The sequence below is a fragment of the Hylobates moloch genome, unplaced genomic scaffold (genome assembly GCF_009828535.3).
Source record: "Hylobates moloch isolate HMO894 unplaced genomic scaffold, HMol_V3 SCAFFOLD_17, whole genome shotgun sequence".
NCBI lineage: Eukaryota > Metazoa > Chordata > Mammalia > Primates > Hylobatidae > Hylobates > Hylobates moloch.
This window is the reverse complement of record NW_026652292.1, coordinates 42,287,924-42,305,582: the sequence shown is the minus strand read 5'-3', so window position 1 is coordinate 42,305,582 and position 17,659 is coordinate 42,287,924. Positions and strand designations below refer to the sequence as shown.

General features: G+C 39.7%; 1 protein-coding gene across 1 annotated transcript in view; it reads left to right on the top strand.

Annotated features, from left to right (window-relative positions):
* CWH43 (cell wall biogenesis 43 C-terminal homolog) overlaps positions 1 to 17,659 on the top strand; it is a 79,930-nt gene that overhangs the window by 47,689 nt on the left and 14,582 nt on the right. Inside the window, exons 13-15 of the mRNA XM_032135682.2 lie at positions 4,159 to 4,303; positions 8,874 to 8,935; positions 14,619 to 14,774. Coding sequence (XP_031991573.1) covers positions 4,159 to 4,303; positions 8,874 to 8,935; positions 14,619 to 14,774 — 363 coding nt within the window. The remainder of the gene's footprint in view (positions 1 to 4,158; positions 4,304 to 8,873; positions 8,936 to 14,618; positions 14,775 to 17,659) is intronic.

The following is a 17,659-nucleotide window of genomic DNA, read 5'->3' as shown; positions in this document are numbered from 1 at the left end:
ATTAATGACACAAGAGGCCACAGGACTTTAAAGTGACATACTTTAGGAAAACAACGTTGTCGTACTATACGTTTTATTTAAACAAATTGGTGTGTCTGCCACTCTTATTTCCCTGGTTACCTCACTGTTTCTAACACTTATGTGAATCTGTGAAAGCATATTTGAATATTTTCTTAAATAAGTCAGATCATAAATAATATAAAGAAACCATCCAAATATAATTAATATGAACCATTTATGAACCAGGCTCTTGCTTACCTCCTTAGAAATAAGAAGAGTGTTTGGAGGATGGATGATATAGATGGTTCATATCTCTTAAAAAAGCTCTTTGAAGAAATGCTTTCTTTTTTTCCCAGTGGTTTTCATGTAGCAAGTACAGGCATTCAGAAATCATTCCCATGACCTTATGTTGTACTTAACATTGGGTTTATCTTTAAAAAAACATAGGTACTTTCATGTTTAAAGGTTGCAAGTTCTCAACCTAAGAAACGGTTGAACTCCTTCCCTTTTTTCCTTTGCCTTTTTCCCCATCCCCTTTAACTCTCTCCAATATATCCCAAAATGTAAAGAATAGGTTTGAAAAGGAAGAGAAAGCTAAAAGAGAGCCCTAGGAATGCGCTTGGAAAAGAGGAGGGAAGGATTGCCTTTTCTCACTTTCTGTTAACCACCTACTTAAAGCTCTCTGGATAACACCATATCCTTTACTTGCTGTCTTGCTCATTTGATTCAATAATAATGACAACAATAGCAGTAACAATAATAGTGAACACTTACTGATGATACATAACTCCAGGGATGAAGGCAGTGTAGTTTAATGATTAAGAGCATGGGATTCCAGAACCTGGAATCAGACAATCCGGTTAGAATCCTAATTCATTAGCTAGCTGTGTATCCTTTGCTGAGTTTCTTAGCTACCTTGAGCTTTAGTTTTCTCATCTGTAAATCAGGTGCAATAGTCCTACCTATTCCATGGGGTTCTTGTGCCCATATTACCTCATGCAAAGTACATGAATGTAGTAAGTGCTCAATTAACACTGGCCATTACTAAACCAAATCAGACAACTATGAATATAAGGTATATTGGGCAGCTTAAAAAATAATTCATTTGTCAAACATGAATCAAGCATCTGACATGTCCCAAGCACACAGCTAGACTCAGTCCTTGCTTTAGGAACCACTGCTCTGAGCCACTCCCCAGAAGTACTGTCCGGGACACTGTAGCCTCCCAACAAGCGACATAGGAAAGTTAACACCTTGAATAATTTGTGACGTGATCACGACATGTTTTATTTGTCTTTGTTTTCTACAGTACTAGATACACAAATTCTTACTGTGAATAAATACTTAGAGATTTCGTTTTCCAGTGGTTATGGCATATAAATGTGAAAATCCTATTAGGAATGAATAATTCCTAATGCTTGTGCATGTTATTAGCTGATTCAACAAGATTTCTAAAAGTACTGACTGCACAAATATGTCTTTTACCACCACTAAGTAGGAAATAGCAGCATTTTTTAGAAGTTTCTCAGGCAAACACCATAATGAAAATTGATATTATTTTAGGTAATTAACTGAGCCACTAATCACCATTTAAAGAAATCTATAACATGCATCATATACAAAGAGGAGAGAACACAGAATCCATAGTCTGACACTATGTGACCGTTGCAGGTTAACCTTGGTAAGTTCCAGTTCTCGTGTCTCTGGAAATGGGATAAAATTCTCTTTTCCCGCTTACTTTATAGGGTTATTGGACTGACAAAATATTAACAGATAAGAAAACATAAAGCATATGTGAGCTCTCTCTCTTTCTGTCTTGCCCTCTTTCCTTATACACATACATATACTTTTTGCTTTTATTACTCTCACTGGGTAAGATTTATCTCCTGAGAAAATGTAAAACCAAATTCACAGATTACTTCCAGTTAGATGTTACTAAAATATATTGGATTGAAAACACTGCCTGTGATTCAGTAGCTTTGGAATTTTCTAGACCTGGATTTGAATCCTTGTTGTAGGTATCAGAAGGAACAGAATTCCCTGCAGACCTAATGAAAGAACTACTTAACAAGATGCTGGAGGGACCTATGGAACAAATAAGAGAGGCTGAAGCACTCAGATGCTAGTAACAGTGGGGAATCATTACCTGCCTTACGGCTGAAGGAACAGGCTGAGAAAACAGTGTTCCCAGAGCCCAGTGAGACCCAGAACCAGGACAAGGGACCACCTGGCATAGAGTGCAGCTACTGCCAGAGGGACTGGGGAAGGAATCCCTGAATGTTGCTCTTCTCCCACCTTTTAATCTCCCATGGGTGCCTCCAATTGGCCAAACCTAACTGGAAACCAGCAGAGAAGGATCTCCAGGAGATGAAATCTGCAGGGGTCAGCCTCCCAGGGCACAGAGAAAGACAGAGGATGAATGTGGGCTGGGGAGATGAAGAATAACCATAGGCATATTAGCCTCATTCAAAAATAGAGCTACCGCCTGCCTTCTGTTGTGAGAATTCAGTAGCAAAGGGGTTTAACAAATGGCCGTTCTTTTCACTCTTTTATTTCTTGAGACATCTTTTAATAGCCCTCAGCTATTTTTATCCAACTCAGTCCTGTCTTGAGATCCTAACTCAACAAGGTTTCGCCAGTCTTCTCAGTGCTTGGTGATCTTCTATTTTTCTTTGTCATTCTCCCCCTTAACACTCATGTATTAGCTACCTTCCTATGTAAATGCCTGTGTTTGACTACTGCCTCTCTGTTCTGAGCTCCATTCCTTGCTCTTACTCTCAGCTATGCATTGCAGAGAACTGCATTTCCCACAGTCCCTTGCCTTCTGGCTTCTGGGTAGGTTTGGCCAATGGGAGGCACTAGTGCAAGGTTGGAGGGAGTAGAGGAGTGAGTGTATTTCTCTCCTTCTCTCTCTGCTTCCTTTGGTGTCTCTGGGAGGAGCTGAGTCTCTTCTGTGGCTACAGCTCTTCTTTGTATGGTCCCAGCTCCTCTGGGAAGCCTCCTCCATTGCTACATCTCCCACTAGTCAGTGCTGGCTTCTGGACTCTGATAATATCACCTCCTCTTGTTTTCCCTGTAGCTGTAGAGGTGGTACTGGTTTCTTATTGTTGTTAATCTCTGATTGCCTCATTGACTCCTATCTGGCTTCCCATCACCTAGCTAACCAATTCCCTATATTAAATTCACTTTGTTTGAAACATCTAGGGTGTTTCTGTTTTCCTGGCTGGATCATATAAAATATGATGTTCTATTTTCCCCCAAACGGACTGACTCTAAACTCCCCAGAAGCTTGATGTACCCACCTAAGTATCTCAGTTATAGGTTTACAGTGCTTAGCATAATAAAACACCATGTTCAGCCGGTGTTTGAGCAGGAGAGCCATGGAGGCTTTCAGAAAGTGTTCAGTTGGGCCGGGCACAGTGGCTCATGCCTGTAATCCCAGCACTTTGGGAAACAAGGTGGGTGGATTGCTTGAGGCCAGGAGTTAAAGACCAGCCTGCCCAACATGCAAAACTCTGTCTCTACTAAAAATACAAAAATTAAGTCGGGCGTGGTGGTGTGCACCTGTCATGCCAGCTACTCAGGAGGCTGAGGCAGGAGAATTGCATGAATCTGGGAGGTGGAGGTTCCAGTGAGCCGAGATTGTGCCATTGCACTCCAGCCCGGGTGACAGTGTGAGACTCTGTCTCAAAAAAAAAAAAAAAAAAGTGTTCAGCTGAAGGAGCTTAGGTTACATAAGCCTGATGGGCTCTGTGAATGTCAGGATTCTTCATCTTGCCAGTATTCCTGGCTCTTTTTACTTTTTTAAACTACTAATTCTTTAGCTGTAATACTGATGGTGAGTTATCACATTAGCGATTTAATTTCTTCTGATGAAAAGTTGAACAAATGCTGTATTTAGAGTAGATCTTTAAATTGACTTGACTCCATATGATTTGTGAAGAAAGGTCATGTTCTTAGCCAAATGACTGTCAGCCTATTCATTCGAAGTGCTGTATCTAGGTCTTGTTCATTTGTATAATGTTAAGACAGTTGCCCGAGTAGGAATGACTCTGGGCTTGTTCCCTATATGCAGATAATCTTTGGCAACTTAGGTACCTAAGACTTTAAAGTTTGTTTCACAAATACAATAAAGGGCCATATTTTTACATTTTTTAGAGATGACCTCGACAGGAAACTGCAGGGTATTGCTGTTTCAAAACTACTGAAAAGTAGCTCTAATCAAGTGATATTTCTGGGATATATCACTTCAGCACCTGGCTCCAGAGATTATCTACAGCTCACTGAACATGGCGATGTGAAGGTAACATAATCTTAATAGCATTTCTAATTTATTAAGTAAAACACTTTTTTCTTTCATGTTTTTAAAGAAACCAACCTCACCTAACAATTTAATATGCAGTCTGAGTATCTACTGCTGCCTAGAAAATCACCACAAAACATGCAAGCTTAAAACAACAGCGATCATCTATTTGCTCATGAATCTGCAATGTGGACATGGCTCAATGCGGGTAGCTCATCTCTGTTGCATGCAGGGTCAGCTAGGTGGCTCAACCAAGGACTGGAGGATCTACTTCATAGATGATTTATAGGTCGCAAGTTGTGCTTTAGGCTTGGGACCCTGGTTCCTCGCCATGGGCTACTTGGGCTTGCTCCCTGCATGGTGCTGGCTTCCAATAGTGAATATCCCAAGAGAACCAGAAAAAGTCTGTATTGCTTTGTGTGGCACAGCCTTGTAAGTCATATGCTGTTACTTCCACTGTCATCACAAGTCTGACCACATTGAACTCTTGATGGGAGGAATATCAAAACCACATGATAAGAATACTAATGGAAAGTGAGATTTTGTTGTAGCCATGTTTAGAAAACACAATCTGCCACATTATGAAAGTTAATTATGGGGCTGGGTGCAGTGGCTCACTCCTGTAATCCCAGCACTTTGGGAGGCTGAGGTGGGCAGATCACGAGGTCAGGAGATCGAGACCATCCTGGCTAACATGGAGAAACCCCGTCTCTACTAAAAATACAAAAAATTAGCCGGGCGTGGTGGCAGGTGCTTGTAGTCCTAGCTACTCGGGAGGCTGAGGCAGGAGAATGGCGTGAACCCAGGAGGTGGAGCTTGCAGTGAGCCGAGATTGCACCACTACACTCCAGCCTGGGTTACAGAGCGAGACTCTGTCTCAAAAAAAATATAAAATAAATAAATAAATAAATAAATAAATAAATAAATAAATAAATAATAAATAAATAAAAATAAAAAAAGAATTGAGAGTACAACACAAAATGAAATGCCACATAGAAAGAATGGCTAATTAGCCAACAGGGCCACAGCAAATGACACTGAATTACTCTGACTTTTCAGGTCTAAAACACTTGAATTTGTCAGTGTACCAGAATATAATCATGTTCTGGGGAACTGCCACACAAATCAAATTCTCAGGAGACTGATATACATATATATACTATAATGCCAAATGAATTAATTTAGAATGAGAAATATGATTGTTATGTTTAGTTATGCCCTATGCAGATGTCTTTGTCCCTTTCATTCTGTTTTCAGCTTCATGTCTTGAGATAATATCTGCAGGGAAAAAAGCTTATCCATCTTATGTTGATTTTACTACTTTAACTCTTCTTAGGGTGTAACATTATTTACAGAGTTTGGAAGACAGGTGAAAGAGAATGGCATGATGAGAGTTTTCTGCATGTGACAGAAAATAACAGAGAGTGTATTTCTTTATGTAAAAGTGTGGGCAGGTGAATCAGCACTGGAATGGCACTCTGTGATGTTTGGAATCTGTGTTCTATCTTGTGGTTCCATTTGACAAGGCCTCTATTCCCAAACCAGCAGCCTTCAGGTTCTAGTTAGCAGGATAGAGGAAGGGATAAAGAAGGGGCCAAGAGCATATGCCAGTCCCTCTAAAGGCAAGTCCCAGAAACTGATCTCTAACACTTCTACTTATATTTCACTGACAGAAATTTAGTCTAATGGCCATACCTTGCTGTACAGAAAGCTGAGAGGTGGAATGTTTAGTCCTGATGGCCATATTCACAGCTAAAATACCATAATTTTGGAAGAAGGGCAAGGCAGATATTAGGAAGATGAGTTAGTCTCTGCATTTTTTGGGTAGGCAGAAATTAGAGTGTTAAAACAACAGCAGTCATCTATTTGCTAACGAATCTGGAGTTTGGACGGGGCTCAATGGGGATAGCTCATGTCTGCTCCGTGCAGGATCAGCTAGGAGGCTCAACTAGGGACTGGAGGACCTACTCAGTAGATGATTCACAGGCGGCAAATTGGTGCTTTGGGCTGGGGACCCGGGTTCCACACCATGGGCTACTTGGGCTTCCTCTCTGCCTTGCAGGTGATTTCCAATGGTGAGTATCCGAAGAGAACAAGGAAAAGCCTGTATTGCCTTGTATAACTTAGCCCTGGAGCCACAGATGGATCCTTGATTTCTGGGTCTGGTCAGAGGGATTATGATACTGACATTTATTTTTATAGAGAATACAAAAGGAAGAAATGTTTTACAAAGAAGATGAGTTCAGTTTTGGGCTGAGTTTGAGGCATCTGTGGGACATTAATGGAGATGTCCAATATGCAGATGCATATACAGATTTGGAATCCAGAAGGGCAGTGAGAACAACTAGAGTTATAGACTAAGGAGTGGCCACCATGTAGGGAAGCGCTGAAGCCATGGAAGTGGGTGATATTGCTAGTAATTAGAGAAGTGCAAATTAGAGTGCTAGAATTAGAGCAGTGCAAAAGGAAGACCAAATAAAGCCCCGATGAGGCCACATTGAATGTGGCTATCATGGGGGTGTAGGTGAAGGAAGAGAAGACAGATTATTTCAGGAAAGGGAGTAAGGAGAGTTCAGAAGAGGAAAACCTGGAAAGTGTGTAATCACAGAGACTGTATCAGTTATTAATCACTGTGCAATAAACCACCTCAAAACGTAGTGGCTTAAAACAGTAATAACTGAATATTCTCATGATTCTTTGGGTTGACTGGGTGGTTTTCTGTTCTTGCCTGGGTTCTCCTGTGCAGTCAGCTGATGGCTTACTTATGGCAGGAGGGTCTAAGATAGCCCCACACAGGTGTCTGGGCCGTGGTGCTGGACCTCTCTCTCTTCTCATGGTCTGTCATTATTTACTAGCCTAGATGATGCTGCATTTACCAGCTGTGTGACCTTGGGGCAAGTTACTTAGCCTTTCTGGGCCTCAAGTTCCACATCTGCAAAGTGGTGAGAGCGGTATCTATGAAATCATAGGGTTGTTTGAGGATGAAATAGAAGATAACGTCTGCAGAGCCCTCAGACTTACATGACATATATTATGTGTGTCTGGCTGTATGTTGAAAATCAAATAAGAGAAACGCGTAAGTACATGGTCTATAAAGCACAAAGGAATATTAGACAAGACGAAATTTGGCAAGTCTATGTAAAAATTGCATCCTAATAGGGCATTCTTATATTGTGTGTGTGCATGTGCACGTGAGTGTGTGTGAGGGAGATACATGGTGTTAAGGAAGAAGACTTTGATTTGATTTCCATCTAATCCTCTCTTGGTTTCCACTGTCATGATCAAAAGCGGTGTCAAAATTGGTTGTGGATTCTTATATTGCTTTCTCTAGGAGGAAGTTTATTAATGTGGAGAAGAGTTTTAATCATTAATGCTTGGATGAACAGATTTTTCTCTTAAAGAAATGAGTATTTAAATTCTGCAGTCTTAAAACTTGACAGCATCTTTATTTTTAAAATTTTTTTGCAAGTCTTACAGCACCTTTAAAAAATCTAATAAACAAAATAATAGTTAAATAGATTTATTTATTATTTATTTATTTAGTTTATTATTCCCAATACTAAAGTTTTCTATTTTCCCAAGACAAACCAGAAGAGTGCTTCTTTATTTCCTTCATCAACATTTTAAATTTAATTTTAAAAATTTGTTATAATTTTTATGTATACAAAAGGTATATGCATGTGTGTACTATAAACAACAATAAAGATTAATTAATAGACATCCATGTGTCTACCACTAAGCTTAAGAAAAAAATAAAGAATTATATAAAATTGTGATGTATTCTTTTAGTGATCTAAACGTGTTTTTAATTAAATGTTAATAGTAAAATTCAGAAGTGGTGAAAAATCAGGTATATCTTTTATTTATAAGATGTTTAAACAGGAGAAAATGGAGATTTCTGTCTTCAGAATAAACATCTCATATTTATAGTTTTCCCAACACATGATAGAAAATAATATCTTTCTATTCTCTTTCTTTGATGAATAATAACCCTGGTCCCAAGCTCTCAATATCAAAGAGACTCATGATTGCTCCCAAATGTTCTTATTTCCATGATTCAATTTAACAAACACAGATGGAGCACCTGCTCAACGCCAGGTTTTATGCTAAGTGCCAGGTTGGCCAAAAGTGATTAAGAGTCCCTCTGTGCAGGTGTGGAAGGATGGAGACATAGAAACAGATATGTGGCATGATGGCGTAGCTAGTGTGTGTAAAGCACTGTACAGGATGACCAATGAAGGTGAGGTCAGTGCTGCTGGGGATGAGAGACTTGGAAAGCTGCCAGAAGTCAGGGGTTGTTTTGTAATTGTTTATTTACCTAAGTCACTCTCCAGACCTCCTTCCTCTTTGTTTTCTCAGCATGTAGTACAGAAGCTAGATGGGCGCATAGTAGGTGCTCAATAAATATATGTAGAATGAGCAAATAATTTGGACCAAAAACGGTCAGTAGGAGCTAGGAAAACAGCATGTACAAAGAGATATTTATCATGTAGCTCACATAGTTTTTGGCAATGTGGAATTGAGCTTTGTTTTTTATGCTTTAAACATTCTCCTCTCTGCTCTTTATTAGGATATCGACAGCACTGATCACGACAGATGGTGTGAATACATTATGTATCGAGGGCTGATCAGGTGAGCACAGGGGTTTGATTTTGTTTTTAATCTATTATTACTGTGATCTTTCGGGTCTGTCTGAGAAGGAAAAACAACAGGAAGCAATTAATTTTTGTTGCTTTTTATAAAAAGCAATCAATGTTTATAAACATTGATTTGACTATACAGTTTAACATCTTTTTCAAGGCATAGTCTCATAATTTACAAAAGTAGAAATAGCTAAGCAAATTAAGCTTAATTATATAAGAGGATACTGTGTAGGCTATTAGGCACGGTGAATATGTAGCTGTCAACACATGGGAGGAATGGCACCATTTTTGAATGTATGGTTTAGTGGAAACATCATGGACCACTGGATGAGAAAGTCCTGGGCTTGAGTTCCAGCCTTGCCAGCTTCTTATCAATAATCCTGGGTAAGTTAACTAATTTGATGGGGCCATTACTATACTGTAGTGATATCTCTAGGTAAATTGTATTTAAAAAATATCATTCCACATAAAAATATTACCCAAGTATATCATACACATGCATATGCATGTGTATGATATACTTGGATAATACATATTTGGATACATACAGTCATGTGCTGCTTAATGATCTTTTTGGTCAACAGCAGACCACATCTACAATGGTAGTTGATAAGATTATAATATCATACTTTTACTGTACCTTTTCTATGTTTACACACACAAACACTTACCATGGTGTTACAGTTGTCTACAATATTCAGTACAGTTACATGCAGTACAGGTTTGTAGCCTAGGAGCAATAGGCCATACCGTATAGCTTAGGTGTGTAGTAGGCTATACCATCCAGGCTTGTATAAGTATGCTCTATGATGTCCACACAATGGCAAAATCGCCTTATGACACATTTCTTAGAATGCATTCTTGTCATTAAGTGACACATGACTGTATACATACATATGTGATCCAAAATAATACAGCTGAGATTTTAAAATTCAAATATGTAACTGTATAAATCAGTTTTGAAGGCAGTATTTGTATCAATAAAGCAAGGAACAGTTTAATACCAAAAAAGAGGGACTAACCATTCTTTCATTCATTTATCCAACAAGTATTTACTAAATCCCCTTTATGTACTGGGTGTTGTTCTCGGGAGTGGGAATATAATAGGAAAAAAACAAAATCCTTGACTGTTGTAGAACTTACATTGCAGTGGAAGGAGACATAAAATAAGCAGATAAGAAATGACAGGCTGGCCGGGCGCGGTGGCTCATGCCTGTAATCTCAGCACTTTGGGAGGCTGAGGTGGGTGGATCACGAGGTCAGGAGATCGAGACCATCCAGGCTAACATGGTGAAACCCCATCTCTACTAAAAATACAAAAAATTAGCCGGGCGTGGTGGCGGGCGCCTGTAGTCCCAGCTACTCAGGAGGCTGAGGCAAGAGAATGGCGTTAACCTGGGAGGCGGAGCTTGCAGTGAGCAGAGATTGCGCCACTGCATCGCAGCCTGGGCGACAGCGCAAGACTCTGTCTCACAAAAAAAAAAAAAAAAAAGAAATGACAGGCTATGACAGGTGGAGATACGCATGATGAAAGAAAAATAATAATAAATCCAGGTGAGAAGGCAGGGTGTGCTCGGGGTGGCTGTGGTAGGTTATAAAGAGTGGGTGGGGTATGATGGAATGATTTCTGGGCAGCACCTCAAGTGGGAGGAGTGACCCCACCTGTGCATACCCTGAGGAACAGCACTTCAGGCAGGGGAAGCAGGGAAAGTTTGAGAGGAGGATGCTGGATGTTGCGGGGTAAGAGCAAGGAGGCCAGTGTGGCTGGAGTAGAGTGAGAGAAGTGATAAGTATGGCAGGTGGTGGCAGATGATGTACACAGTGGGTTGATTCACAGGTTCCTCTACATACAAAGTTCTTCCACAGAGGGAACGTGCTGGAGACCTTCCCTGAAACACTCAAGGGTTCTCCTGTTAGGACAGAATCTGTCTGGAGATATTTGACTTGAGCCCTCTAACTGCCATCTTGGGGACAGTGTGGGGAGCCCTGGTGTGGGCTCCTAGGACAGACTTCTCTGAGCCTTAGTCTTTTCTCCATATAGAGCAGTTCATCGCCCAAAGGCATCTTGGCATTGCCTGCCTGAAGATAGGGACTGACGTTAATGAATCACCCTCTAAGTAACCTTATCTTCTAAGATCTGTGGCCTACATTTATGAGAGAAAATGGTTGCTTTCTGGGATGATATAGAATCATGGATTCGACTCCTCTCCCAGTGGGGATATGGCTTGTTCAGTTATGAGTTACAGTCCAGTGAAAGCAAATTGTTAGTTTCTCTTGCTCTAGACCCCATTTGCCATTCAACAAGTATTGATCTAGCAGAATGGATGCCAGGCAATAGGGATAAAGCAGTAAACAAAACAGAGAAGGATTCATATGCTGGTGGAGGGAGGGTGGACAAAAATCGTGAGAAATAATTGCAGGGTGATCTATTTTAGTAGATGATGAGAGTGGTGGGAAAAACTAAGCAGGGGAAGGAGCTTCCAGAATATAGAGGTGGGGTGCGATTGTAAGTAGGGAGCTGGGTAGGTCTTACTAAGAAGATGACATTTCAGCCAAGATTGGAAAGAGGGAGCCGTTTGGCCTCCTGGCAGAGATACTTCCTGGTAGAGGGCTGAGCTAGTGCAAAAGCCCCAATGCAGGAGTGCTGCATATGTTTGAGGAAAAGTGAGTCTAGTGGGGCTGGAAAGGGTTGGGGTGGAGTGGGGTGAGGGGCGGCTGAGGAGGGAAGGAGAGAGTGTGTGGGCAGGCAGGGAAGAGAACAGATCTTGTAAGGATCTGTGGATCCTTAGTAAGCACTTTGGACATTACTAAGTAAAATAGTGACCTTTACTGGTTCTTGGACAACTCCGTGGAGCCATACGCTTACTGAGGTGGGCCAAGGAGGCCCTCGAGATGCTAAGACTGTTTCAGTTACACCACTAACTCAGAAACTCTAAAAGGTGCATCACATGCCCAAATAGTGCGGAACAGATAGCTTGACTATAATTTGGTGTTTCCAAAGTGTTACGGTAGGACAGAAGGTGCTGAAGGGTGAGTTTTGTAAAGTATCTCAGATTGAAAACACTGTTTCTGTTTAAATATTTGTTAAAGCAATTGTTTAAATGAGATATCAGAAATTCTAGAAAATGACTTTTCATATAGGCTGAAATAGGTTTAATGTCAAGTTTTAAAAAATGTTGGGAACCAAGGAACAGTGGTATTTATAGTAACTGGTGCCCATAATAGCTCACTGTTGGGCTCTGAAACCTTTATTACCTCCCCTTAGGAGAATGGGAAGGCAGAGTTTATATACATATATAGATAAATATATACATATATATGTATATATACACACACATATATGTGTATATATAAAGTATATATATAAAATACGATATCGTATATATAAAATATATATTTATTTATGTATGAATTCAATACTCTGTGACATAACAAAATACCATAGATTGGGTGGTCTAAACAGCAGAAATTAATTTTCTTGCAGTTCCGTAGATTCTAAGACCAAGATTCAGGTGCCAGCAGGGTTGGTGTCTGGTGAGGACTGTCCCCTTGGGTTGCAGATAACTGTCTTCTTGCCATGTGCCCACATGGCCTTTCCTTGGGTTGTGCCTGCAGAGAGAGAGTGAGCTCTCTGGTGTCTCTTCTTATAAAGCCATTAATCCTTTAGGATCAGGACCCCCTGCACTTATGACCTCATTTAACCTTAATTATTTCCTCAGAAGACACGTCTCCAAATACGGCCACACTAGGAGTTAGAGCTTCAACAAATGAATTTTGGGGGGAACACAAAATAGGAAGGTAATTTAAAAAATTTCCTTATTAATGAAGTTAGGAACTAGGGTTTTTCAGTTTTTGTCCACAAAACTAATTTTGTAAGCTTTCATCTCAATCACCAAATTCAATGCCCTACACGTAGTAGGTAGTAGGTGCTTAATAAATACTTATTGGACAACAATAGGAGATCCTCTGTTTTAATGGAAGATTTGGATTGTCAGATTCTTCAGTTTCAAGGCTTTTGGTGTATTTTTGATGGCAGTGTTTGTTAAATGGGTTAGAACTTTGATCTTAGAGATTTGGGAATAAATAACCTAGATTTACTAAAGACAGTGACCTAGAATTACACAGAAGTGCAAAGATTTAGGACTTGAGCCCAGACAATGCATTAAGCTGTCTGACAGCTCAGAGCCACATCTGATGTTCAGTCACAGCTCTGCTTACCTTTCTCAGTGGGCAGACTTGCTTCTTCTGCTGGTCCTGCTCTGGGTTTCTGTTTCTATTTTGCATGGAGTTACAGGCATAGGCTTTGTTTTAAGTGCTTCTCTTTTCCTGCCACTCAGGTCCAAGCCCCCATCATCTTTTACCTAAGTTATTGCAGTGGCCTCATAACTTGTCTCCCTGCTTTGGAGACATCATCTTCCCTGAAGATGATTCTCTACCTGGTAGCTGTCACAGACCTCTGCTTCAAACCTCTCTGATGGATTCTCATCTCACTCTCAAAAAATAAAAAAAAAAAGCAGCAACAACAACAACAACAACAACAACAAAAAACAGGTCCTCACAGTGGCCTGTGAGGAAGGCTTTGCATGTTCCCTCTTATGCACTTCACTCCGGTCATGGTGGAGTTGGCCCCCAAAACACCAAGCGTATTTCCACCTCAGGACTTTTGCATTTGCTGTTCCCCTTCCCTAAACACCATTCCTCCAGTATCTGCATGGCTTGATCCCTCCCTTCATTGAATTTTTTGCTGTAGTGTCACTTTATTGCAGAGGTATGCCCTGACCATCCACCATAAGATAGCAGCCTCTCCTACTCATCACTGCCTGTCCTCCTTACACTGCATTCCCCCAGTGCTTACTTACCTATCACTACCTGACTGATTGTAAACATACATATGTGTTTAATGCATCCTTCCCTACTAGAATGAAAGTTCCATGAGGGCAAGGACTTCGTTTTATTCACGACTTATTCCCCAACACCCAGAACAGTGCCTGCATGTAGTAGACACTCCATATATATACATATGTGCTTCATTGAATAAATGAACGACTGAAGCTGACCTAAGTCTGTTTTTCTGGAAGAGCACAATGTAATAAAATAAAATGAATTCTTTGTTGTTCATGGTTCCCCCTGTTTTCCACGTGAGCTTCTCAAATAAGAACTCTTCGCATAATGTCTACAAAGTGCTTTGAATTTCCCCAGGAATTGACGGCTCTAAGCCAAAACAGGATATGGAATTTTTTCAGATATATAAAATCTTTGATTTTAGACTTGAAAGTTGGCTGAAAATATGCATGTGGCATTTGGATTTTTAAAGGTAAGAAAGAATTTAGGCAAACACCCCTGTCATTCTGAAGAATTCCTGTTATTAACTCAAAACATGATTGTGTGGGAGGCAATTTGTATGGCTAGAATATTCATTAGTATAAAAAAGTAAAGTAAGATTGCTAAGAATAGTTAATTAAATCTATGTACATATTCTTTATTCATTTGTATCATAAAAGCAATATTTTGCCAATGTTTAGATTAACAATTTAAGTTAATTCCAGTTGTGATACACAGAGTAGAGTAAGAAGTGGGAAACTGGCTTAATAACAAAGGTGGTATAACTTGGATCTCATTAGATTTCTATATAATAATAAAACTTTTACAAACCATTTCTGTTTTTGCTACAGGTTGGGTTATGCAAGAATCTCCCATGCTGAACTGAGTGATTCAGAAATTCAGATGGCAAAATTTAGGATCCCTGATGACCCCACTAATTATAGAGACAACCAGAAAGTGGTCATAGACCACAGAGAAGTTCCTGAGAAAATTCATTTTAATCCCAGGTGAGTTCCTTTATGTTGTAGTTCCAGTTATGAACTACTGCATCCCTCTATGGAACCTACATATTACCTCACAATGAGCTAGAAATTATATTTGTCCTAGAGGTTTATTCCAGGTAAGGGAGCCTGTGACAAAGATGATAAAATCTGGTTTGGGTTGAAGTTATGGTGCTTGCTTTCTGGAATCAAGAAATATGTTGTAACCTCAAGTTAAAAAAGTTCACATCATCATCATCATCACCATCATCATCACTGCCACCCCCACAATAGCTAGTATTTGAATGCTCCTATGTCCCAGACCCTATTCTAGATGCTTTTTGTGTTATCTCAATTAATCCTTATTGGTTGGTCCTCTTATTATCCCCATTTAATAGATGAGGAAGCTCAAGCTTAAGAACATGAGGTAACTTCACTGGGGTCACATGGCTAGTCAGTGATGGAACTAATAAGTGGGGAGAAAGCCTGTTAGCATCGTTGGGTTGCTGGTATTCTCAGCTTTGGCTGCACATTAGATTCACTTGGACAGCTTTTAAAAAATACCACTGCCTGGGCCCCACCCCAGACCCATTTATCAGGACCTCCTGGGGTGGTACCTGGGCTGTGGAATTTAAAAAATTATTTCCAGGTTATTCTAATGTGCAGTTAGGATTGAGACTATGGATCATGGATAATTCATTTACATCACATGTGAAAAATTCATTACCATGTGAAATATAATTTTTTTTTTTTTGAGGTGGAGTCTTGCTCTGTCACCCAGGCTGGAGTGCAGTGGCGCGATCTCAGCTCACTGCAACCTCTGCCTCCTGGGTTAAAGCAATTCTCATGTCTCAGCCTCCTGAGTAGCTGGGACTACAGGTGCACACCCTGACACCTGGCTAATTTTTGTATTTTTAGTAGAGAGAGGGCTTCACCATATTGGTCAGGCTGGTCTCGAAAGCCTGACCTCAGGTGATCCACCTGCCTCTCCCTCCCAAAGGGCTGGGATTACAGGTGTGAGGCACTGTGCCTGGCCTTGTTTTGTCTTTAAAAGAGAAATCTATTTGCAGCAAAACATATGAGTTGGAGTGTGTGCTCTTTTCTCCCCCATGACTGGATAATGAGAGGAAACTTCTACATAAAGCCAAACACAGAACATATCATATACATTATTATTATTTGACATTTCTACCACTTTTACCAGCTAATAAACATTTCTCATTTTTTAGGGGAAGAAGAGAAATTTCTCCATTCTCTTTTTCTTCTTTGTCCTTCCTTACAACAAGAAAAAATTGTACCAAAGTGTAGGTGATGAATATGAAGAGAGTTATCACCAAGTCTAGATTTGTTCCAATTCTTGTATTGATCTTGCCCTGTGTAAGTGTAATGTGACTAGGAAACCCCTGGCCTTCATCTGTCTGGTTCAAATCCTCACTCTTGCCAGTGAACAGTTTGGTAACTGTGGGCCAGTTGCTTAACCTCTCTGAGCCTCAAGTGCCTCATCTAAAAATGGGAAAAATAGTAGTGGCTACTTCCTAAGGCTATGTGAGGTATGAATGACACAAAAAGTTCTTAGAATAGTGCATAGTAAATGCTCATTGTTTAACAGTAGCTGCAATAGCAACATTAGTATTTGCAGTAGTAATGGTAGAAGTAAAATAGAAGGATTCCCTCCTTTTGCTGATTGAGATGGTTTGTTAAATGGAAGCTAAAAAATCAGGGAAGAAAAGGATTTTCTTGTGTCATTATTATTCGTATAGCAGGAGTGTGGAGAAATCCAAATAAAATATTTTTGGCTAACCACAACTGCAGATTGATCCAAACCAACTGTGAAGGGAGCTAGATTTGCTTTCCCACTCAGTTTAATTATGAAAATAGTAAAGGCATAAGTAGAAGGCATGCCTTAATTTTAAAACTGTGATGAGAATATTTAAGATCTACTCTCAGCAATTTTCAAATATACAATACATTATTATTAACTACAGTCACAATGCTTTACAGTAGATCTCCAGAAATTTTTCATCGTGTCTAATTGAAACTTTGTATCATTTCACCAACATCTTCTCAACCCTCCTTTCCCCCAGCCGCTGGCAACCACCATTCTACTCTTTGCTTCCACGAGTTCAATTTTTTCAGATTCTACATATAAATGAGCTCATGCAGTATTTGCCTTTCTGTGCCTGGATAACTTCACTTAGCATGATGTCCTCTAGGTTCATCCATGTTGTTGCGAATGACAAGATTTCCTCTTTTCAGGCTGAACACTATTCCATACATATGTATGTTTGCGTATAGCTGCATTTTCTTTATCTGTTCATCTGTCAATGGACACAGGTGAATTATATTTCTTGGCTATAGTGAAAAATGCTGCAGTGAATGTGGGAGTACAGATATTTCTTCAATATTAATTTCTTTCCTTTGGATATACACCAAGAAGTGGGATTGCTGGATCATATGGTAGTTCTATTTTTAATTTTTAAAGGAACTTTGGTAATGTTTTCCATAATATGGCTATACTAATTTACATTCCCACAACAGTGAACAAGGGTTCCTTTTGCTGTACATCTCCTGCCAGCATTTGCTGTCTTTTGCCTTTTTGGTACTGGCCATTTTAACAGGTGTGAGGTGATGTCTCATTGCACTTTTAATTTGTATTTCTTTGATTAGTGATGGGCGTTTCTTCACATACTAGCTGGTCACTTGGATGTCTTCTTTTGAGAAATATTTATTCATGTCATTTGCTCATTTAAAAAAATCAGTTTGTTTTCTTGCTATTAAGTTTTTTATTTTATTTTATTTTATTTTTTATTATTATACTTTAGGTTTTAGGGTACATGTGCACAATGTGCAGGTTTGTTACATATGTGCCATATTGTTTTGCTGCACCCATTAACTCGTCATTTAGCATTAGG